The 25,507-nt window shown below is 47.0% G+C and overlaps 2 protein-coding genes across 4 annotated transcripts in view; one reads left to right on the top strand and one right to left on the bottom strand.

Moving 5' to 3' along the window:
* Positions 1 to 25,507, bottom strand: part of WNT5B (Wnt family member 5B) — a 107,812-nt gene that overhangs the window by 43,891 nt on the left and 38,414 nt on the right. The window contains exon 1 of one of the 3 annotated variants that reach the window (XM_089775763.1): positions 3,052 to 3,163. The exons of the other annotated variants lie outside the window; for them this stretch is intronic. The gene's annotated coding sequence lies outside the window, so the exon portion shown is untranslated. Of the gene's footprint in view, positions 1 to 3,051; positions 3,164 to 25,507 lie in introns of those variants that run through there. 3 annotated transcript variants of the gene reach the window in all.
* Positions 5,122 to 9,076, top strand: FBXL14 (F-box and leucine rich repeat protein 14). Its single transcript, XM_006135494.4, has one exon. The coding sequence runs from the start codon at positions 5,804 to 5,806 to the stop codon at positions 7,004 to 7,006; it is 1,203 nt and encodes a 400-aa protein (XP_006135556.2). The 5' UTR covers positions 5,122 to 5,803; the 3' UTR covers positions 7,007 to 9,076.

Genomic DNA, 25,507 nt, shown 5'->3' with positions numbered 1-25,507 from the left:
AGCAGTAGTCACTTAAACCAGGGGTTGGCAATCTATGGCTTGTGAGCCAAATATGGCTCCGTAGGGCACCAAATATGGCTCTTTTGGCCATATTTGGCAACCCTGTGTGCCAGAGCTGGAGCTAGGCTACGATGTAGCTGTCCCTACTTTGTGTGCCAGAGATGGAGCTGGGCTGCAGTATAGCAGCTCCTGGGGCCAGGGCCGCATTGCAGCCTCAGGAGCAGCTGCACCATGGCCCCAGCTCCAGCCCTGGTGGCTGCCATGTGGCCCGGCAGAGCCAGGTAGCTGGCTGCTGCCTCATGTGCCAGGGCTGCAGCTCCCGGCCAGGGTGGGCCACAGGGTGGCTTCCTGGCTGTTTCCGGAGATGGCTGTGTGGCAGGCAGCTTGCTCCGTGTGCTGGAGCTGGGGCTAGGGCTGCAGTGCAGTTGCTCCCACGATAGCCAGGACAACAAGGCCCCAATTGGGGCCCAGCTGCCATCTGGACACAGCATCCTGTCACTGGCCCCAATCCAGGGGCAGGCTCCATGGTCCGGTCCCCATTTGGCTGCAGGAAGGGCTGGTGATGGCCCTCCCTCCTGCTGTGGCATTGGTAGGAAAGGAGGCCACAATCTATCTGAGATGATCCTGGCTCAGCCCCTCATCCAGCGACTGCTGCCTCAGTGCAGCAGTCCAGCCCGTGCCAGGCAAGATAATTTGGCCCTAGGGCCTCTCCACATATTCTACTCTCTCCCCTCCCAGTGCCCTGGCCTGTCTCTTGCACCTCCCCCACATCCCAAACCAGTGTCCTGAGCCCCTCATTCATCCAACCCTGACTCTTGCACCCCCCCACTTCCCAGTCCCCTGCCACAAGATTATCAGAAGATAGCCCGAATGCGTGAATGAAATTGAATTTAACCACTTATAATGTAAACTTCAAAGAAATGTGCAAAAAGATGCAGCAGAAGTCCCATGAAATAAAGTCTGACTACAATGTTTCATTTGTGCTATTATAGTCATCATGTCAATTATCAGTAATATTGCATTGTATATTTTCAGTCATTCAAATGGGCAGGGCTCGCCAGCCATGCTGTCTGGCGTTCTGCGCATGCGCAGATCACCCGAACCCGGCTCTTCCGGGATGTAATCTACTCTCCACAGGCGAGTAGATTACATAGATTGTCGAGCCCTGCAAATGGGCATTCTTATATGGCTCTTTGTTGACCACTTGTTTCGAATTTTAATGTACTTTGGCTTCTTGGTTTGAACAGGTTGTGGACCCCTGCATTAAACAGGAAACTGAGATAAACTGCATTCTATGAATTTTGACCATTTCTCTTGCATGCTGACAATTTAAAACTCTGAGTCATCATTCAGATAAAATAAAAACCTACTATAAAATTGTCTCCCCCTCCGGTGGATTACGGATTACATTTTACTTCCAGTCCACGGACCAGAATTAGTCAATTTTAGACCAGTGAGAGATTTGAAAGTTTTGATACCTTGTGAACAACATGGATTTATAGATTCTTGCTGCATGCCATGGGACAAAGAGATTTCATAGCTCTCCAAGAATATGCATCATCTGTTTATAGCCTTTGCTAGTCACAGATAATCTATATTAAAATCATGACACCCCAATACCAGATAGAAACACTGTTTCTGAGGCCTTCAATGGTCATTTTAACCACTCTAATCTGTAAAGGGGAGAGACTGAAAAATGGTAATTAAAATATACAAAGACATTTATCAGATAATTTTTCTGTAACAAATGTGACACACAGAATACACTATAATCTCTCTCTATATATAAAAGATTTTTTCCCTGCCAGATGACAGAATGATGTCATCTGGAGATTGGGTGCAGTTGGTACTGGGAGAGGCAAGCCACGAGCCCCACCCCCTCTACTGAAGCCCCATCCCTACATGGAGTGGAGGCGGGGCGCCCCCACAAGAAGGGGGAAGGATGGGAGGGCTGAGCGCACACTCCAGCCTCCCTGGCTTCAGAGCACAGGGGAAGGATGAGGCTGCGTGGCTGCAGCCTCCCCGGCTCCCGGAGCACCAGCACAGGAGGTAGCCGCGTGGCTCCAGCTTCCTTAGCCTCTGAAGTTCCAGGGGCATTCTGGGGATGGAGTGTGGGCGGGGCCATGCCTGGTGGTTTGGGAAAGCAAAGCCTTCCCCTGCCTAGGCTACCGGATGCCCATGACTCCCTGGCTCTCTCAGTGAAGTGAAAGTGGCAAGAGATGGGAGGCTGGCGCACGTTGCAGCCAGAGAGAGGGGGGTTGGTGCACATAGCAAGCAAGGGATGCAGCCCCCTAGTATAAAGGTATAAAAGTTACACAAGCATTTGTTAAGGATGACAGCACTTATAGCTTTGCCAGTTGAGAGTAATGTAACTATCGCAACATTTTGCTAATGTCACTTTTATATCACAACATCCCATGTTCCATTTCTTTCATCTTTTGCCCATTGTACCTAGAATTTAATCCTACAGACATCTCATGCAAGTTGTTTCTCTGACTTGTTTTATTAAAGTCTCATAAATAAGGGTTGCATGATTAGGCCGATATAATGTGCACTTGGAATGTTTAATATGTCCGGACTTCCATTACAATCCATTTTCACCTGCTCCTAGCTTTAAAATCTCTTTTCAGCTGAGGTTTTCCATGAATTTTCTAAACAGAAAAGTGGATTTGATTTTATTTATTTAGAGTAAAATATATTCACTTAGGATATTTTATTATTAGGGATATGGTAAAGAATCATAGAGCTGAAAGAGACCTCAGCGTGTCATCAAGTCTAGCCCCCATAAGAATTGTCTTTCCTGTGTACAAAAGATAAAACTTAAGGACCCAAATCCTGCTGATGGATACACACAGGCAATCGTCATAAGGAGCCTAATTGATTTCATTGGAACTTCACATTAGGGCTCCGCCAGGTTGATGATATTGCAGAATGAAAGCCTAAAATTTTTCCCCATATATTAGCCATAAAAATTGAATTTTACATATTTAGTCCCCAAACACACAGTAAGATCTACTATGACAGACCCCATATAGCCATGCAGAAACTCACTCAAATTAATACAGGAATCCATGAAAGAGGATAAGAATGCAGGATCAGGACCCATATATTTCCTGGTCGCTATTCATCATTGAGAACTAGTTTCCTGACAAACATGCAGAAAGAAGCAAACATGAATTATTTTTAAAAGGGGCTTAGCAGCAGATGTGCAATACAAAATGTCCCTTGATGTCAGAGGTAACATGCTTTCAATGAATTGCAAAGTACCATATAAATACATAATATCAACAGGAGTATAGGTATTTTGCAGCTATTTCATTGTGGAGATTCAGTTATTTAAGATTTTGACCTGGCAAGCATGGAACTGCACAAATCAAGAGAACGATGAGCCTTTCCATCTCTCCTCCTTTCCTATCAACAAAAAGTCTCAAGGGAAACAGATAAAACTATAACATTCAATTTATGTCTCTTAACATTTAAGTCAGGAAATGTATCAGTGATGTTTCTCTCAGTAATCTTAACTCATAACTGCAACTTGTCTATGCTAGGTGAAAAAACTATTGGTGAAATCTAATGAAAACAGTCTAAAAACATTCTACACTGGAGATACTGACAAAATAATTAAAACTAGTGCCATTAGTTCTGCCACGCTTGTGGAAGCTGCAGCATAATCTAGGCTCCAGAAACCAGATCAGTTTTATTAGAGTTTTAGTTAAATGTACTAACATGTATGTTACCAAAACAGTATCAAAAATGAGTCCTAAGGGTTTCCCAGTTCATCTGGGAATTTTGTTGTACTTTTCCAATTAAAAAAAAAGCAATATTGTTTTCTGAAATTATTTTAAAAAGTTGAATCTGGCCTATACTAGTACTGAAACTGTTTTTAACATGAGTGCAGGTGCACCCATGTTAACACCTACAATGTTTACTAATGCACAAAAGCCTGCTGAGACCCAGGCAAATACAAGTCTAGAGCACTCTTTCTTGAAATGCCTTTTATATGATCTCTGCCTAGTCTACATTAGCACTTACATCACTTTCAATATTTGTTCACAAGCCCCATTGCTCAAAACAATTTCTGCCCTGGTTTCACTTCCTAAGGTGGAGCCATTGGACTTGCCCTGTGTTTCTCAACTTTTTTTTTTATAACGTATCCCTTTTTTTCAAAAAATATTATAAGTATCTCCAGTACCTACAGTTTTCAGACACACAAAATTTTTTTTCTACCATTGCAACACATTTGTTTAAACAACTTAATTGTAGTTGGGTGATGACATTTTTGGGTATAAAAAGTACAAAAATAATAAAGCGCTGTAAAACAAACAAAAATTCAGTTTTCTCCACATTTTAGTTGTGTTGATGTACCCCCTCCCCACCCCGAACTTCTTTTGAGTGCCCCTGAGGGTACTGCTACCACTGGTTGAGAAACACTGAACTAGCCAGCCTTGCTGTTTAATGTCACCTTGATATGCAATTCACCAAATCTCTCCGTTCATTTATCCCCACCGAGCTTCATGGGAAATCAGGCCTAGACAAGGGCGAAAAGGGTTTTTTGAAGGCCACGTTAGCTAGCACCTCCCCTAACAACTCTAGCTCCAGGCAGGGCGTCCGGTTCTTCCCCACGTGCTTGCTGGTGGAGTTGAAACCCAGTCCCACCGCCCAGGCCTGTTCAATCCCAAGCTGCCCAGGCCTTTCACTCGCCCGGATGCAGACAAAGCCAAGGCGGGCTGGGCCCTTACGGCTGAGCTGAAGTTCCCCAGACATGTGGCCGGCTGGGAGCTGTGACCTGACCCGGCCGGCAGGCGGGAGCGATGCGTGGCAGTGCCGGGCGGGGGGACACTTGCGGAGGGCAGGGAGCGAGGCCGGGGCAGCGAGCCCGGGCCTGGGCCTTGCAGGGGCGGCCAGAAGCCCGGGCCCGCGAGCCCGGACGCGGGGAAGGTTCCGCGGGCTCGGCTGGCGGTGGGGGAAGGGAGCTCGCGGCCGGGTTGCGGCGCGTCAGGGGTTAATCCGCAAGCGCAGAGCCTGGGCCGCGCTGTTTCCAGGGTGACGGCTCGGAGTGTTCCGGATCGTACCATTGCGCAAGCGGCGGGGGGGGGGGGGGGGGGGGAAGTGGAAGGAGGAGGCTGCAGCCTTCGCCAGACCCAGCCCAGCGCCGCCTCCTTCTCTTCCCCCCTCCCCCCTCCGCCCGGCCTGAGCGCGGCGCCTGGGCCCAGCGGCGAGCGCAGCGCGGGGCAGCGAAGCAGGCGGATCCCGGCGGCGGCAGCGCGGAGCCCGGGCCCGGAGCGGCGGGGTCGGAACCGGCGGCGGCGCGGCCCCTCCCCCCCCCCGCGCGGGGCAGCGGGGCTGCGGGCGGCCCCGGGCGGCGGGGCTCGGCAGCGGCTGGGAGACAAAGGAGGCGGCGGGGCTCGGAGCCGGCATCAGGGACCGAGCGGAGCCTCCGGCAGCCCCCGCCCGGGGGAGGCGGCACAATGCGGCACGGGGCGGCCCGGCTGCAGCAGCGCGGGGGCCGCAGCGCGGCCCGCCCGGAGCGGGGATAGAGGCGGCGGCCGGAGCCCCACAGCCGGGCCGGGCCCCTTCCGCCAGCAGCAGCCGCAGCCTCCCCACGGCCTGTCACAAGGGGCGGCGATGTGAGGGCCCCGGAGCCGGCAGCAGCCACAGCCGAGCAGCGGGGGCCCAGCGGAAGCGGCGGCGGCCGGCCGGGCCCGGAGGGGCCGAGCAGCGGGGATCCGGCGGCGGCCGGCCGGGCCCGGAGGGGCCGAGCAGCGGGGACCCGGCGGGAGCGGCGGCCGGGCCCGGCTGTGCGATGGAGACGCACATCTCGTGCCTGTTCCCGGAGCTGCTGGCCATGATCTTCGGGTACCTGGAGGTGCGGGACAAGGGCCGCGCGGCGCAGGTGTGCACGGCCTGGCGGGACGCCGCCTACCACCGCTCCGTGTGGCGGGGCGTGGAGGCCAAGCTGCACCTGCGCCGCGCCAACCCCTCGCTCTTCCCCAGCCTGGCGGCTCGGGGCATCCGGCGGGTGCAGATCCTGTCGCTGCGGCGCAGCCTGAGCTACGTGATCCAGGGCATGGCGGAGATCGAGAGTCTCAACCTGAGCGGCTGCTACAACCTCACCGACAACGGGCTGGGCCACGCCTTCGTGGCAGAGATCGGCTCGCTGCGGGCGCTCAACCTGAGCCTGTGCAAGCAGATCACCGACAGCAGCCTGGGCCGCATCGCCCAGTACCTCAAGGGCCTCGAGGTGCTGGAGCTGGGCGGCTGCAGCAACATCACCAACACGGGCCTGCTACTCATCGCCTGGGGCCTGCAGCGCCTCAAGAGCCTCAACCTGCGCTCCTGCCGCCACCTCTCTGATGTGGGCATTGGGCACCTGGCAGGCATGACTCGAAGCGCAGCGGAGGGTTGCCTGGGCCTGGAGCAGCTCACACTGCAGGACTGCCAAAAGCTCAGCGACCTCTCGCTAAAGCACCTGGCCCGAGGGCTGGGACGCCTCCGCCAGCTCAACCTTAGCTTCTGTGGGGGCATTTCAGACGCAGGGCTGCTGCACCTGTCGCACATGAGCAGCCTGCGCAGCCTCAACCTGCGCTCTTGCGACAACATCAGCGACACAGGCATCATGCATCTGGCTATGGGCAGCCTGCGTCTTTCTGGCCTCGATGTCTCCTTCTGTGACAAGGTGGGGGACCAGAGCCTAGCCTATATCGCACAGGGCCTGGATGGGCTACGTTCCCTCTCCCTCTGCTCCTGCCACATCAGCGACGAGGGCATCAACCGTATGGTGCGCCAGATGCATGGTCTCCGCACGCTCAACATTGGCCAGTGTGTCCGTATCACTGACAAGGGCCTGGAGCTCATTGCGGAGCACCTCAGTCAGCTCACAGGCATTGATCTCTATGGCTGCACCCGCATCACTAAGCGGGGCTTGGAGCGCATCACCCAGCTGCCCTGTCTTAAGGTGCTCAACCTGGGACTTTGGCAAATGACTGAGAGCGAGAAGGTCAGGTGAGAGGAGGGGCTATCTGGAGACCTCCATCCCCTCTGGAGGGACTCGCTGACTGAGACTGCTGCAGTGGAGGAGATGCAGTGAGAGTGGAGGGGGGGGCACATACAGAGCCATGCTACCCACCCACTCCAGCACTGGAAGGAGGGAGGGATAGAGAGAGACCACCCCATTCCTTACATGTCCCTATTCACCTCTGCACTGGCTGAGGCAAGAGAGGGAAGAGAGAGTGCCCCTATTTCTTCTGTGTCATCCTTAGCCCTCCATTAAGAATACAGTACCCCCCTTCCTCAGTCTTCTTTGCAGTGGGGATAGAGGGTCACAACTTTATGCACTGGGGCTGGAGATACCCCTCCCACTGTAACTTTTATTCTACCCCGATGCACTAGGGATGGGTGAAGGTGGTCCCCCTATTTTTATTCACCTCCAGTCCTGCTCAGTTTGGGGAATAGGGATTTTCTCTAAAGGGGTGGAAATGGACATGGTAACAGCTTCTTCCTCTCCCTCGCCAAGCTTCTTAGCTGAATGTTCCATACACACTAACACCAGTCCTTCACTGCTACAGAGACAGTCCCTCATCATACCATTCCACTCCCCCCCCCCCCCATCCCAACTGGGGATTGTGACAGAAATAGCTCTCCTCAGCTATACATATTCATCTATTTCCAGTCTCACGCCCACCTTCCCTGCTACACCCTTTGCCCTGTTTTTGGATACAAAACTCCCACCATACCAGTTCCCCAGTGCATTGAATAAAGAAAGATACACTGGTCCATTCCAGAGTTGAGTATAGGGACGTGATTCCTTCACACCCTGCACTGTGGTTGGAGAGAGAGCCCAGACCCTGCACTCTTTTCACCATCTCCCTGCACTGGGGATGAAGATAAGACTCCTAATACTTCTCTCTCCTTCTAGTACAGGGAATGTACCCCATTCCCATTAGAGAAGAAGACAGACCCCAGTCTATTCAAATGTCCCACCTGGATTGGAAGGATGGAATCATCTTACCTGTCATTTTCTCTCTATCCCTTCCTGCCTTCTCATGCTTGGAAGTGAGGGTAAAGACATATCCAGCCACACATTCATTTTCTCTTTGGATTGGGAGTGAATGAGTGGAATGGATGACCAGCTCCTATCTGCCCAGGGGACTTAAGGAAGAATCTCCAGCTTCATTTTTGATTTGAGATACTGTGATGTGGTTTTTTTGAAATGCATACAAAAAGTTACTACTACAAAACAGCCTCTTACCACCCTCTCCTTGCTTACATCCTGTAACTGATCCCAGTTTTTCCTCATTCTTTCTCTTTCCTCAGTATTCATTTTCTTCCATGGTTTTATTTTTAAAGACATTTGAAGTTGCTGTTCTTGTGGATTTTTAAGTACATTTTTTCTGCTGAATATATTCTATATATATAAATATATATATATATAATGTCTGGCTACCTCGTTTTAATTTACTTTTTTTTTCTCAAAACCCTGGAATTCTTACAAGAAAGATTTTGAGACAAACATTTTTGTGCCTAGACTGGAAGGATGCCCCATGGGTTTGTAACTTCTTTTTTTGGTTGATTTTTTTTTTTTAAATCTTTCCCTAATGTGCCCTACCTTCATTCTGACTGTGCCTCTCCCTCCCTCTCTGTTGGGACTTGGGGATCCAACTGTGCTTCTGCATTTTTATTCCTCTAGCACAAACATGTGTAACATGTGAGAATCCATACTGAGGATTGGGGTATTGAAATGTGTGAAATGCAAGTTCAGTTTCATAAATATATATATATATACACACACAAAATATGCAAATATTTCCTTCTCCCTCCCTAATCACCTACAAAAAAAGGTCACTGTGTGAAAATTTTTGTTTGTAAGTGGGGAGAGGAACAGAACAGGCCTGCAGGGCCTGAGGCTGCAATGTGAAGGGGAGGAGACTGAAATTCATCTGTCTTATCTCTGTTGTGTCAGTAAAATGGAGCTGGTTCTTTAGATTTTTTTTAATTATTTTAAAGAGGAAGAATAAGTGGTGAATTTTTTTAAAAAAAAATCTTGGCCTTTTTCTTTTTTTTTTTTTTAATTCAAAAACTCAAATCCTCCTCCATAACAGGCCAGACCATGGAGTTAAAGTAAACCCAGAGACCCCTATGGATTAATTGTACTGTTTGTGAATTTGTATAAAAAAATAACAAAGATCCTCTTAAAACATTTTATATTCTTACAGTAAAAGGTTAAACTGATATTTATATAATAAAAGAGGAAATATGAAGTATGTTTTTGAAAAAAGCTTATCTGTGTTGTCTTTGTTTTCTTTAAAGGTAGGTATTTTATCTACTTGTTACAAGAAGCATAGTGTGTAGCTTAGGGGGTTTGGCCTGTTCCCTTGTTTTAGTGAGTGACTTGGTCTGAGTAAAAGGAAATGGGGAGTCTAGTCAGTCCTGTGCAGGATGTTGAGTAATGTCATAATTAGAAGTTTACAAGAGAGCTTTGCTTCCTTTTGGAAGGACTAGTATTGTATCTGAGAACAGTTCACTTGCTCAAATAAATCAAGAGAAAGTAGAGATTGATGCGGGGGTACCAAGTTTGTTTTGGGGTTGGGCAAACCACCATTGATAAAATTTGTTATGAAGGTACTTAGGGGTAAAGTGATGTGTGGCAGATAAAACTTAACACATTAAGGGAAAAAACAGTTTGTAAAACAAAAGACATGGCAATGTTTCTGTTTCATGTAAATACTATGAAAACTGTTGGGCTATTTTTTTTTCTTTCCACACAGTTAATTTTTTTCCTGAAATATTAGTAACTCAAAATTGCAGGATTTTGCTAGTGTATGAGAACTTGGAAGCCAATAACTAGAAAATTGACAACGCTGTTTCACTTTTCTGTTGTCCACACTGAGATGAAAGTTGGATTTTTAAAATTTAAAAAAAATATAAGATGCCCTTTTGTATCGTAGACATTTTTCTTTTTAATGTATGACTTTTAACGTTTAAGAATCTGAGGGTTTTTTTATTGTTGTTTGAAATGGGGGCTTAAGCTGTTTATAGGACATGAAACAAAGCTTTTCTCCCCTCGAAGTACTGCAGTACAACTCCCCCCCCCCCCTTTTTTTAAAGAAGGTTTGGGGGTAGAGAGAATGTGAAATGATGGAAGGAGCGAAACCATTGTTCAGGAAAGTTAAAAGAGGAGCTGTCCTTGCTTGCTTGTTCAGTCATGCATACTGAATCTCACCATGTGAGGGTCCCTATGGAAAGGAGGAGGGCGATTCTTCCCTTCTTTTTAACATTCCTCTCCAGGCCTGGCTGTATTTAAGCTGCTTTCCTCCGTGCAGAGGAGGGGTGGTGGGGGATGGTCTAGAGTTCCTGTACATTTGCATTTTAAGTACTTCTAGTACTGTAGCAGGCTACTTTGTTTCATCCAAACTATTCTCTCCTAGCCATCTTATCTCAAGTTACAACCAGGTAGATGAGCTCTCTACAATACAGCTCTACCAAAGAGATTATGGCTGCCTCCAGTTGTAATAAGTTCTGACCGTCTAGCTTGTATATTTTGGTGTATTTTTGACTGAAACTAGAGTATTCATAATGCCTTCTTTCAGGCTGCAGACACCTCCCCCCTTTAGAAAAAATCCACTTCCTGTTAGGAGGGCAGAGTTTCACTAGGTTCTCCTCTGCACACCAGAGAAAAGGGCTAGCACCTAGATGGCTGTAGGATTATTTTTGTAAAACTATGAACCTTTCTGTTGGGAGTTAAATCACAAAAGCTGCATTGTTCTCTTTAGAGAAAGCCAACACAATTGGATCTAATTGAGCCTGACAATATATCCATCTTCCTTTACTTGAAGAGATATGGGATCTTTTTCCTTCCCTTAAAAATACAACAACTTCTTGACTGAAAAGAGGATGTATGAACCCAGTAAATTCCATACCAGGTTCCAGTTACCCATAGATATTAAGTATTTGATATAGCTAGCTGGGCAAGGGACAGTAAGTTGTACTCTCTTGCTAGATCACAGGTTTAGTTACCAAATTCCAATAAATATATTGGCAGCAAGCTCTAATACACAAATGGTTTGTTCTCCACATTTTGTCACACATTAACATGGATAATATTTGAACTAAAGCAGACATCAAAATTGCACATGCATGCATCTTGTGTGTGTGGTTCTAAAATCAAGAACAGGACAGCTCTGAGGCAAAAATGTTTATTACTTCATCTAAAAAACAAGCTAGTTGAAACAACATACTATTTAAATAGACCCCAAACTCATTAGGAAATTGTGCTGAAACCAGAGCCTCACTAAAGTCATTGTATTAGTAACAGCAGACATTGTTCTCCTTGAAATGGATTACTGTCTCAGAAATAACAAAGCTCTCTTGGTCCTAAACATGTCTTACTATTGGGAGTGGTCTGAGCTGGAGCAATGTGTGTATTTACTTTTAAGGAGATGGTTTCTAAAAAAGAGACTGATGCTAATAAAGGGGGAGAGGAGAGTAACCAGTGAACAGTTACTCCTCAGTATATAATAACCCAGTATAACAGACACACTAATATTTTCTCCCTCCAGTCACTTCTGAACTCAGATGGGTCAATGGAAATTCTCCATCAATTATGACTCCTTTGGCGGCAGAGGAAGGGAATAGTTAATGCTATTTTGAAGTGAACTGGAACTCATTTATTTATGTAATTCTAATCTTTACAACTAAAGTCAACAGAAAAATACCAGTTAACTTCAGTCATTATTATTTGTCATGTTTGTTATGGCACCATTGTGCTAGGTACTGTGCATACACTGCAACACTGTCCCTGCTTTTGAAGAGCTTTCAATCTAGAGAGACACAGGATGGGGGTAATGGATGAACACAAGCAGTCAACCAACCATGTGATGGCAGCAAAAGGCATATTGGTTCCAAGATTTGGGGGGCTTTGGGTATGTTAAGAAGGGATAAACTAAGTACAAGAGGCAGAAGATGAGATGGGCAGATGCAGGTTGAAAATTGGATGAGATTTTGAGGAAGGGGCAGGGTGGAGAAAACAAGCCACTCAGCACAGAGTAGAAAAAGTCCAGTCAAAACTATAGAAAATTCTCTGAATGCTGGAGGTCTCTGCTTTTGCAAGTGCCCCTACTGGCTGATTCTTCCATGCAGTTTTTCCCTAAGGAGGGCAGGGGTGTTCTGATGTTCCCAGGGTAGGTGGGGGTTTCCCCACAAAGTGAGTCAGTGTGCACATGTGAATTCAGGCAAGGGGTGGCCTTGACTTGGATCCCATTTTACTTCTTCCTCTCAATGGAACAATCCTACTTTGGGTGCTTGTACCAGATTAGGCCTCTCATCTGTAAAATGAAGATAATCACTTTATGGAGTGTTGAGATTTTATATAAATGATTCTATGACTTTTGGATGAAAAATGCTGTAAGTGCAAGGTATTTTTCTATATATGTACAACAACTCATTCTTGAAATCGTGATGTGTTAAGGTGAAAAGTGGGTGACCAAGTCATCTAAGGAGTTTTTGGAACTGGCAACAGAAATTAACACTAGGGATGTGATACTGTACATGTTTAAATGGTACATGGGTCACCGCAAGCACCGGCTCCCATCTCCTTGCCCCTGCTGTTGCCTCTGATACAGTGGCACCAGGGCAGGGGGAAGAGGAGAGGTGGGTTGGCTCCCCACACATACCAGCTCCCATGGAGCTGTCTCCATCCCCCTCCCCACGTGTAAATGTGTAACTGCTGATATTTTGTTGTTACATGTTTACCAAAAAAAAAGGCACAACACATTTTAACTTCCCTAGTTAATACAAACTGCTACTAACAACACAAAGGTATGTGTTCATGTTAAATCTACAAGCACAGTCTGATCAGGCAAAGTGGGCTCTTTTGTTTTCTCCCTCTCTTCTTCCATAAATCCCAGTTATTTGGCCAGCAGCTCCTTATTGCAGTCTGTGAAGAAAAGATAATTGATGAACTGAAATGAATGGCTGAGGCTGTATTTAAAGACCCCAAGGATATCAGCTAGGCACTATGTCAATGCTGCTGGCATGACCGCATAATGCTATCGTGTCCAGCCATAGAGTCCACCCTGCTGAATTTCCCAGCCCTAAGCTGCATGAAATAAAGAATGAGATGGGTTTTTAGACTTTTTTTTTTTTTGCCAGAACTTAGATTCCTTCCACATCTGGCAGTGACACTAATGCTTTCACCCCCTCTTTAATTAAATCTACTAAACTAAATATCAATCCAACTGTAAGTGGAATTGCAATGATTTCATAGAAATCCAGAGCTGATTTGTCTTTTCAAGGGGCTATGAAGATGAAATGGAGAAATAATTTTGAAAAAAAAGGTTTCCTAAATTTGTAGAGTGAATGTATGAATTCATAAGAGCTAGAAATGAATACTAGTGACAGGACATAAACTCTGAGCAGACACTAAACTTCCACTACGGCCACACTTGTCCAGCTTCTGACCCAGGGCCAGGCAAGATTTGGCCCAACAAGCCACTGGATCCAGCCTGCGGGCTGCCCTGCTGGGACTTTCAGGCACAGACCAGCCAGCCACTTCAGAGTAGCTCCAGGCTGCTTTAAGTGGCTGGCTGCTCTGGGCACCAGGGGGAAGGGAGAGGCTTCACAGAAACCAACCAATGGGAGCTGAGAGATTTGGGTGGAGGCAGCATGTGAAGCTGCCACCTCCTCCTCCTCCTAGCACTACCCCTACGAGCTTGCCTCAGGGTCCTGCAAGACTGCAAGCCACTTAAGTAAGCACCTCCTGGCCACAGCGTGCCTCTGTCACCTCAGCCCCGCCTTCCCCCCCCCCCAACTCCCTGCCACAGGTTACCATCCAAACCCTCTGCATCCCCTCCCTCGGGTCACAACTCTAAGACCCTGCACCCTATCCTACAGCCTTCCCCCAGGCCAGAATCCTCTCCTGCATCCATACCCCCCCCAGACCCTGCTCCCCAAGCCTCTACCCCAGATCACAACTTCCTCCACCCAAACTCCTAAGACCCCACACCCTCTCCTGCACCCCAGTCCTCTACTCCAAACTCCTGCACTCAACTTCTGGCCAGGACTCTGCACCTCCCTCAATAGAAAAACATGGCCCTTGACCACTTACCAAAATCTTGGCGTGGCCCCCCCATCAAAAATTATTGCCCACCTCTGTTCTGAAAACAGATTTTCACATGGGAGGGTTCTGAGATATATGCTGAAATTCCTCAAGAGCTTAAGTTTAGTTTTAACTTCTTTCACTATCATCTACATCTGGATTTAAATGGAAATACTGAGAGGTAGATGGCTACTATATTTCTTTTGTAAGTACTGAAAGACTGGTTTTCTTTTTAAATGTAGTTCCTGTCTACCGAAAAAGGAAGGTGCAGGTCAGAGGACAAAGCTGTTCTATAGAAACACAACATCCAGGCTACTATAGGAGTTACAGTAGGTCCATTCCCTTCCCTCTTCATGATTCTAATTTCTCTAAGCTACCCTAGCTGTGACTTGAAGATTACTCTTCTCCCTACTCTCTTTAATTCTGTCCCTTCTATCTGAGATTTGTTCAGGGTACCTGAAAAAGCTTGCAAAGTCTACACCTAACTTGTGTATATAGAAATATGTTTTAGCAGAAGTGTACAACAAACCATATTTACTTACAGCTGTCTTGAGGGATAAACTAAAATGACTTTCATTAAACAACAATAAAAGCCCACCTACTCTCCTTCCGTGACAGTTACAGTTGCACTTGTCTCTAAATGCTTGCCTCTAAGCATGTGCATTTTTGCAAATTATTCTGCCAAATGTGCAAGAGCAGTTCTGAAATACACTTTCTGCCCAATTGCAAGGGAGCCATGCTTTAATTTGGAAGATATGGTTATTGCTTCATAGTCTTCCCAACAGAAAAACCTGGACAAGCTCTGCCCTTTCTGTCACCTTTTGCCATTTGGCTGAAGTGACAAATGTGTTACAAATCTTGTGTGTTTGTTTTTACAGTGGGGAAAGAAATGGATCTTGTGAAATAGTGAGGAAAGAAAATTACTTGATCTCATTTCTCTAGTAACTATCCCAAATACTGTAGCAAAATAGAATGGGGCAAAGTAAAGAAGATGCAATCCAAAAACAACTTGGATCAGAGACTGTTAACACTGAAATATTTCATTTGGGAGAAGAGGGGCAGGGAGAAGTGAGAGACACACACAGAACAGCTAACAGCTTTCCCAGCTGAGGTCCTGGCTGGCACCCAGAGAGCAACTAAACCAGTTGTGCACGCCAATTTCTTTCCAGCCCTCACAGTAGTACCCCCTGCCAGTTACTGAAACAGCTGATATTAGGATGGGATAGGAGTGAAATAGCCCAAGAAGGTGCTCAACTTTATTGCCAAATCCCTCCAAGCGGTCCTTACGACATAGTGTTAACCTTCCGTGTTTAAAAGGGCACTGCAGTCAATCTTGCAGTCTTCGGACTACCATGGATCCAGAGCCCATGAAAGTATAGACCAAAAGTCTTTATGCCCTAGACCACAAACTACTGGTACAGAATCTCTCTGGTGGGTTGTCCAGTCCAGAAGTGAGAAGCGTTCCTCCCTGCTTGTATAGCCTCTCTGCTTATAACTTAATGGCTGCGTCTAGACTGGCATGATTTTGCACAAATACTTTTAACGGAAAAGTTTTTCCGTTAAAAGTATTTGCGCAAGAGGGCATCTATACTGGCATGTGCCTTTGCGCAAAAGCATCAGTGCCAGTGTAGACGCTCTCTTGCGCAAGAAAGCTCCGATGGCCGTTTTACCCATCGGGCTTTCTTGCGCAAGAAATTAACTTGGCTGTGTACACTGGCCCTCTTGCGCAAGAATACTTGCACAAGAGGGCTTATCCCTGAGCAGAGCGTCGGAGTATTTGTGCAAGAACCACTGATTTTGTACAGTACAAAGTCAGTGTTCTTGTGCAAATACTCGCAGACAGTGTAGACAGGCGGCAAGATTTTGTGCAAAAGCAGCTGCTTTTGTGCAAAATCTTGCCAGTCTAGACGCACCCAATAAGTCCCTACATGCCTTGGCTGGAAGAGAAGTGGAAATATCCAGACTGCAGCTATTTCTGACCTCCCTTCCCCACAATTCTGGCCATGGTGCTGGGTTCAAGAGCAGTTCTTTATTAGGATGGCAACTACAGTAACAGCTGCTTCCCTCAGAATCACCATCCTGTTCCTTACGACAACAGAGATGGGCCATGGTATAGCAGAGAAGGTTTATAAGAGAAGAGGGCAACAGAAGAGTATGAAAAGAATTTATTATTTCAGCAAGAATGTAATATTAAGTAACTGGCCAAGGAAGGACAGGAGGTATGTAGTGATGTAAAAGCTGAACTGGTAAGCATTAACCTTATAGGCATGCTTATCTTGTAATCTGTTAACTGGACCTGTCCAAACCCCAGTGGAGGCCTTGGCCTGCTGGGAGCAGCTCCCACCCCTCGGTGGCTGGGCTGGAGCGCACATCCCTCCCAGGGTGGCCCAGCTGGAGCAGCCCTCCACCCAGGCATGGCTGGCAGGACCCTGCCTAGAGCGGGGCCAGGCTGGAGCAACCCCACCCACAGAGGGTTGCGCTGGAGGAGCCCCTGCAATGCCTGGCAGATGGGGTTCCTGCACCACAGAGGCAGTAGGACCGCAGTCCTGGCGAGCCCCCAGCCGCTCTGCACCAGCCTTCCAATGGTTAACTGGTTAAACAATATATTTTTAATCGTAACTGTTTTAATGGGTATTTACATCCCTGGAGGTAGCCAGAATTAGGCAGCAAGAGGTTAGTAGTGGAAAGCAGGCAGTAAAGGTCAGGCTCCACCCAGTGGCAGGGGACAGTAAGAGTGTTGGAGCAGCTGAGATATGGAGGCTTTGTTCCAACCCACCATTTGTCCCATCTCCTTATTTAGGAGACTAGGCTCAGTTATAGGGCACTGAGTATCAAATGGGCACATTTTTATACAAGGAAACAAAATATTTCAAGCAGCCTCAGCCCAGCTTCTGTTACCCCCTCCTCTCCATCCATCCTACAATTATCTATGAACTGGCCCAGCTCTATTGTCCCTGTATTTTCTGGTTACATTACTACACAGCTGGGCTTCCTTGAGAAATGCTGACGAGCCCTACCAGAAAGTTGGTAGCGCCCACACACCTCTGTCTATTACAGACTGCCAACCGCTCCCTTCGGCCCAGCGGGATGAAGCCTGCGCAGCCTCTTCTCGCATAGCCCCGATTCAGCCCCCAATCTGGCAAACAGCAGGACGGGTAAAGCGCGCCAGTGGCGCTGGCTAAAGTGCGGCTCCACTGTGGCCTCAGGAAAGCACCAGACTGGCAGGGGATACGCAGATCCCTCAAGCAGGCGCTAGGGGCTTGGCCTCCCCCTGCTCCCGGGGACAGCGCATCGCACTGGCTGCAAAGCGGGGAGGGGGAGCTGGCAGCACACACCACGCAGCCGGACCGCCTCGGCGCGCTGCTGCTCCCCCGGGGAGGCAAAGAGCCCGCCAGGCGGCAGGCCGGGTGCTTGCCCGTGGCCCCGCGAGGAGCGCCCCGAGCAGCCCGCGGTGCCGAGAAGCACCCGGGGCAAAGCACCTGGTTGCCCCCCGGGGCTGTGCGTGCGGGGTGGGCCCGCTCCGTGGCTGGCGGCGTTGCTGTGGGCCCACAGGGACACGGCCACGAGCCGCCTCCCACCAGCCTCGCCCCAAGGCCGCTCTTCGCAGCCCCACCGCCGCGAGGGGTCGGCGCGCCTCACTAGCGGGAGTGTTGGGCGCCGAAGCCCGCTGCTGGTTTGCTCTGCCCGTACGGACCGCTCAGCAGCACTAGGCGGCAGCATTGCCCACCAATTGGGGGCCGGCTGCCCGCCAGCCGCCTCCTGCCAAGAAAGTGCATCCCTCACTCAGCGCCCCCTATCCTCGCTCTCTCCCCAGGCCAGCTCGCTGCATTTGCGGTAACTGACCCACCACCCCCTACCCGCCAGGACTGGTCAACAGTGACTGCCCTGAGCCCTCACACGCATCACTCCAGCTCCCCGTATTTGGAGGGCTGGGGACTCCGACGGGGGACACGCATGCACAAGTATCTCCCATCTAGCTCTGAGAGCTTAGCATCTTCAGGGTAAGGGATGCAAACAATCTTGGGGACACACCGACTCCCCCACTGCACCCAAACATCCTTCTGGTTGATTAAGAAATGGAAAGCCTTGAGCAATAAGGACTAGATAATAAACTCTCACAACACCACTATATAAAACCATCGTGCACCCCACCTTAAACACAGAATCCACTTCTAGTCACCCCATCTCAAAAAAGGTATAGGAGAGTTGGGAAAGCAGCAGAGATGGGCAACAAAAATAATTAGGGGCACAGAACAGTTTCTGTATGAGAAGAGATTAAAAAGACCAACTGCTCAGCTTAAAAAAGAGATTAGGATAGGCAATATGATACAGGTCTATAAATAATGAAAGGTGTGGAAAAAGTGAACAACAAAGGGCTATTTACCCCTTCACATAACAAAAATAAGGAGCTACCCAATAAAATTAAGAGGCAACAAGTTTAAAAAGAAGCACTTCTTCAAACAACATACAGTCAACCTGTGGAATTCCTTGCCATGGGATGTTGTGAAGGCCAAAAATACAAAATGAGTTCAAGCAAAGAATTAGGTAAGTTCATGAAGAATAGTTCCATCAATGGCTATTAGCCAAGATGGTCAGATATACAAGTCTGCTTGTTCCTAAGCTTCCAACTGCCAGAACCTGAGACTTGATGGCAGGGGATGGATCACTTGATAAGTGCTCTCTTCTATTCACTCCCTCTGAAGCATCTAACACTGGCTACTGGTCTAGATAGGCTATTTGTTTGAGTCATGGCCATTTTCATATTCCTATGTTATTCTAACAAGTTAGGAAATTTAAGTATTTATAGTGTCTTTTCACTGAAAATAACAAGATCCAGGCCAGGTATCCATCCACAAGCAGTTCAGATCCTCCTGGGATGTAGCAGAGAAGAAACAGCTGCCAACTCACTGGACTATTAGTGCTTTAGTTAAAGCCCCACCTATGGGAATTGGGTGAAGTCACAGCAATCACAGCTTTCATATAAAAGAGTTTCTAGCCCACATGTTGCATACATAAAATGAGAAATGTCATTCAACAGCTTTAAAAAAGCAGAAGGCAAGTAAGAAGAAACTTGTTTTGTGCTAAATTCTATTTTTAAGTTAGTTGCATAATTTTTGGGAGCCTGTGTCATGATTTTTTAATGTTTGGAGTTGTCAGAATAGAATGTGGAGGATGATGGAAAGAAGTCAAATTGGGTTGGGGCACATCTCAGACACTGGGAAAGGTAGTAATAACCCATATCAACAAAATCATTTTTTAAAAACAGAACTATCTTTGTTTACAGTCAATGCTATGTTGTTTAACAACATACTAATTCAAATGTGTTAGTTAACATGTTTCCCAGCATAACTCACTTGGCCAGAGTAGATAAAACTCAAGTATAGCCAAGTACTATATTAGCCTCCTGCAGCTTGGAGAAGAGACCAGCTCAAAAGAATTCCAAAAGTACCTCATGAGGGACTCATTAGCATAAATTGTGATCTCATTAGCATATTTTCTGCCATTTCTTTTTGTGCAAAAAGAAGCAGTGTGGATGCGGTTTTTTACACAAAACCCCTGTTTTGCACAAGATCCTTATGCCTCTCTGGGACAGGCATAAGGATCTTGCACAAAAGGTTTTTTTTGTGCAAAACAGAAGTGGCTACACTGTTTCTTTTTGCACAAAAGCCCTTTGCGCAAAAAAAATAGGCAGAAAATATGCTAATGATGTTGCGACTCATGCTAATGAGTTCCTCTAACATATTTTCTGCCACAAAAACTTGCAATGTAGACAAAGCCTTGGAGTTTGAGGCTTAAATGGAAAGGAAAAAGAGACAGAAAGGATCAAGTCCTCTGCTATCCATATATCTAAGTGAGGTCCACAATATAAATCAGTGCTAAAGCTATTTTGGGATAAATACAGGTATCACATCATAGATAAGGTAACAAAAATCTTCCTCTCATAGTTTGGCAGAGCATTAAAACCTGGAATATGTCATATACAGTTCTGCTGACAAAAGATAAACTTGAGGGCGTTCAGCAAAGAGCAACAAAAATGATCACAGAGCTGGAGGTACTGACATTTGAGGCAAGATTAACCATTAAATATTACAATCCTGATCTGCCATGAACTGGACTAGATGCTCCACTCTCCAGTAGCCAGTACCCGGAGCCATTCTACAACTGGAATTGCTAATTTCCACTAACCTGGATTTCATCAAGGAGGCCAACTAGACATCCCCACTTCAATCTCAGGGGAACCTGAGTCAGATTATATTTTTTAACTGAAGAAATTGTTTCACAAAAGGATTGGCACTAAAACTGGGTGTGGAAAGAGAGTGAATGTGAGAATCTGTGGAGTATGGAAAGGGTGCTGAAATTAGGGGAGAGTGCTGAAAATTTTCTGGGATGTTGTAAGATAATTGGGAAGGGGGCTTTTTTGTAGAAGCACCTCTAGGTTACAGATACAAGAGGATCTCTCATTTATATCTGTATGCTGACTTATCATTGAGGTCTCCAGGCAGAGAAACTAGTAAATAAACATTTTTGCCACTATTCAAGGGTGGGTCCTGGAGCGATTTTGTGATTGAGACAAGCTTAGAGGTAGGATAGCTTTGTGAATCCAGATATTTCCCTATCTGTTTGGAAGGTGGAATGTATTTTGTGAGCAAGAGAGGCTCTCAGTGTGCATGTCTACACAAGGAAATTATTTCAAAATAACTAACGCTGAAATAACTCCCAAAATAAGCATTTCAAAATAAGCTAATTCCCCAAGGAAAGCAGGAGTACAGATTTTGAAATAACCAGCCTGTTAATTTGAAATAACAGGCATAGTAGCGTGAACATGCTGCTTATTATTTTGAAATAAGGGGGGGTATTTCGAAATAACTCCCTAGTGTAGACCAGGGCAGTGTCAGGAAGGGTTGAAGAGTGTTTTAGTGTGAGTTCACTTAGGCAAGTTTGAGTAAATTATCAGGTGGATGAGTTTTGATGTTCTCCTATATCTTAGCTGTAGTATAATTATGGCTAGTGGTAAATGGTGTGATAAGTATGTGATAGAATGGAGACAATTTATGTTATTGGAGAGTGTGGATGACTGGAACATTTAGTACTACGAGTAGCCTTGAGATATAGAAATAATTTGTTTTTTGAAAAGGAGCTGCCAAGAATGCTTGATCAGGTTGAATTTCTCAGTGATGGATTTGGGGGCCTACCAAGGAGGTTCTTATTAGGGTATCCAGCCATGACAGCTGCATCCCTCTAATGATGACCTTTTGATGGCCAACAATGAAGATATGTTCTGGGAATACGGATGCCCAGTAGAGGGGGGTGAGAGTATGGTGGGAGCTCCAGTTTTGCAATCTCTGAAGTACTGAACAAGATGAGACTAAATCAAAGGATGCTTTTAGAAGATTAAACATTTTTAGCATAATTTCCTCATTCTCAATCCTTTTGGTTTTGATCATGGTTGCTTCTCAGCAGGGTGGACATCAGCAGGCAAGGATCCAGTTTCTTACAAAAAGAATGGCAGGACTTTGGCCATCCATGATTTAATACAAGATAAGGTACTCTCAGACTATAGACAGAGCTGATACATGTTTTGATAACACTCGTGGATTGGTTTTGGTGCAGTTGTTTTCAGTCAGATATTTGGGTTATCATGAACTACACTGGGGATCAGCAAAGAGGTGGTGCAGTTGTGCCCAGATTAAAACATTCCTTGCTTCTATACTTTATATCATTAGGGATGTGAATAGTTAACAGGTAAGTATCATCATTACTGGGTGATGCTTAGCTTTTAATGGATAAACAAATGTGGGCTGCAGCAACTCCATACTCACTGCAGACAGCTCCAGCACTGTGGGATCTGCTGTGGACAGGGGCTGCTTCAGCCTTACCCCCTTTAATTGGTTAAGAGCTTAAACATCACCTTTAGCCAGTTAACCAATTAAACAAAATATTTAACCAATTAACTGAATAACCAGGATGTTACATTCCTAGCATGCATGTCCTGGCATGTATTTTAGATAAGATTTGTTTTAGTGTACTGGTCAGCCACAGTACAGCAAAATCCCAGCATGAGCCATTTAGGGTTTCTCAGTTGCTTGCAAACTGCATTAAAACGATTTAAAAACACAGTAATAGAGGGTCAAACTAAATGTATACTAAAAAGAAAAAAAATACCATGATGACTTAACAATGGAGTAGAAAAGGGAGTTAGTAGAAGAGGCAAAGAGTAATCTTTAAAAACTGGATGTCATTCCATACTGAGAAAAATGGAAAGGAGCATAAACTCTGGCAAATTAAGTGTGAAAGTAAGTAGTCCAACAAAGAATCTGATCAACTATCAAAAGACAAAAACTAATAGCATATTTTTTCCAAGTACATCAGAATCAGGAAGCCTGCCTAAGAATCATTGGGGCCACAGGACTCAAGGAAGACAAAGCTATTGCAGAGGAAAGAACGGTTACTTACCTGTAACTGTTGTTCTTCGATATGTGTTGCTTATGTCCATTCGAAGTAGGTGTGCTCGCCATGTGCACCACGTCTTCCGGAGCGTTTTCCCTAGCGGTACCCATAGCGCCGGCGGGGCGCCCTCTGGAGTGGCGCTGCCATGGCGGGGCATAAGTACCCCTGCCGGCGCTGCCCCACCTCAGTTCCTTCTTGCCGGATACTCCGACGAAGGGGAGGTAGGGTGGGAGTCGAATGGACATGAGCAACACATCTCGAAGAACAACAGTTACAGGTAAGTAACCGTTCTTTTCTTCTTCGAGTGGTTGCTCATGTCCATTCCAAGTAGGTGACTACCAAGCTAACCCCATGGAGGAGAGGTCGGAACAGTCATAGCACCAGAGTCATAAGGGAAAGTGAACAATAAACAGATTTATTTGAACAATTAAACAGTGACAAGTCACCAACCCAGAACAAAGACAACCAGATCTATATATTTACATATTTACATCACAGATTCGAGGACTGCAGAGCCCACTCTTGCATCCTCCCTGGCCTGTTCAGGTAGCGCATAATGTGTTGCAAACGTGTGAAGGGAAGACCAGGTGGCTGCCCTGCAAATTTCTGTGATAGGTACCTGGGCACCAAAGGCTACCGAGGACACCTGCGCCCTGGTAGAGTGTGCCTTCACCCTGGGTGGGGTTTTACCAGCCAGGTGATAACACTCTGCTATACATTGCACCACCCATCTTGATAACCTTTGCGTAGAAATAGGTGACCCTTTCCCCTTATCCCAAATGCCACAAACAATTGTTGGGATTTATGGAAGGGCTTGGTTCGGTCAATATAAAATGCCAGCACTCACTTGGCATCCAGGGAGTGTAGAACACGCTCCTTAGGGGAGGCATGTGGTTTAGGGAAGAACACCAGTAGATAAATCACCTGAGACAGGTGAAAAGGAGAAACCACCTTCGGAAAGAAGGTCGGATGAGGCCGTAGCCTCACGTTATCATGTGAAAAAACAAGGTAGGGCGGCTCTATAGTCAGCGCCCTTAGCTCTGATACCCTTCTAGCAGACGTAATGGCTACTATGAAAGCAACCTTCAATGAAAGGTGCTTCAGTGAGCATGTAGCCAAAGGCTCGAAAGGAGAGGACATAAGCCTGTGAAGGACCAGGTTGAGGTTCCATTCAGGGTATGGAGCCCTCACCGAGGGGTACAATTTCTCCAAACCAGTAAGAAACATTTTAACCACCTGGTTAGAAAAAAGAGAGGTTCCTGCCGTACCAACATGGAAGGTGGAGAGAGATGCCACATGGACTTTAATAGAAGAAAAGGACAGGCCAGTAGAACGGAGTTGAAAGAGATAGTCGAGAATAGTTGGAATAGGGGCTGAAGACGGTTGTACTCCTCTCTGGGATGCCCAAGACGAGAAGCGCCGCCACTTGGCAGCGTACGACCGTCTAATCGAGGGCTTCCTGCTGCTAAGGAGCACCATCTGTACTTGTTGGGAACATTCCCTTTCTGGTTGGTTCAACCACGGATAAACCAGGCCGTTAGATGAAGAGACCGGAGATCCGGGTGAACCATTACCCCCCCGTCCCAAGGTTGGGTTAGCAGACCCCGAACTGGAGGGAGTGCTATAGGGTCTTGGGTCAGCATGTCCACTAGGATGGGGAACCAGAACTGCCTGGGCCACCTGGGGGCTATGAGGATGATCGAGGACCTGAAAGTTCTCGCTCTGGTCAAAACCCTGGAAATTAGTGGAAATGGGGGAAAAGCATAGAGAATGCCCTTTGGCCACACGGTCGTCAGGGCATCCCCCAGGGAATATTTCCCCAGCCCCAGCAGAGAACAGTAGTTCCTGCAGTTGGCATTGCGTGCCGAGGCAAACAGGTCTAGGTGGGGATAGCCCCACCTGCGGAAAACCTGCCTGAGGACAGAGTCCTTGAGTGACCACTCATAGGCTCCAAAGGATCTGCTCAGTGTGTCTGCAAGTAGGTTCTTGCACCCGGGGAGGTACTCCGCCTGAGGCGTGATATTGTGCGTGACACACAGATGCCATAGACGCAGGGCCTCCTTGCATAGGGGTGGCGAACGCGCCCCACCCTGCTTGTTGAACTAGAAAACCGCTGCAGTGTTGTCCATACGTACCAGGATGGAGCAGTGGGAGAGCCTCAGCAGGAATGCTTCGCAGGCCCTCCTCACCGCCCACAGTTCCCGGACGTTGATGTGCAGGGACCGTTCGGAAAGGGACCAGAGGCCCTGAGTTCTGTGACACCCGAGGTGTGCACCGCATCCCAGGTCGGACGCATCGGTGACCAGTGTCAGCGAGGGGGGAGGGGTGTTGAAGGGAACCCCGCTGCGCACCACGGATGCCTGGGTCCACCAGAGTAGGGAGTCCAGAATGTCCGGGGGCACTGATACTATGGAGTCCCAGAGACCCTTGGACTGGCAGAAGGCCTTCGCCAACCATGCCTGCAGAGGTCTCATCCTCACCAAGAGTAGGAATAAATGTTCCATTTTCACAATGGAAGAAGTAAGTACCAGCATCCCCCAAGGATCTATACTGAGACGTGCTATTCAATATAAATGATCTGGAAAAGGGAGTAAACAGGGAGGTTGCAAAGTCTGCAGGCACACTCGAGATAGTCAAATTCAAACTAGACTGCAAAGGGATCTCATTGAAGTGAGCAACTGTGTAACTAGATGAAATTCAATGCTGACGTCCTTTAAAAAACATAATCCCAACTAAACGTACAAAACAGTGGAGTCTAAATTAGCTGTTACCACTCAAGAAGGAGATCTTGGAATCACACTGGGTAGTTCTCTGAAAAATCTGCTCAGTGTGAAGCAGCAGTCAAAATAGCTAACAGTTTGTTAGGAAAGATTAGGAAAGGAATAGATAATACAAAAATCATGACGCTATATAAATCTATGATATGTGCACATTTACATAAGACCACTTGATGTTCTTATTGTCCCA

The sequence above is a fragment of the Pelodiscus sinensis genome, chromosome 1, assembly GCF_052426305.1.
Source record: "Pelodiscus sinensis isolate ZL-2025 chromosome 1, ASM5242630v1, whole genome shotgun sequence".
Lineage (NCBI taxonomy): Eukaryota > Metazoa > Chordata > Testudines > Trionychidae > Pelodiscus > Pelodiscus sinensis.
The sequence above is the reverse complement of the archived record's forward strand: the minus strand, read 5'-3'. Positions and strand labels throughout refer to the sequence as shown.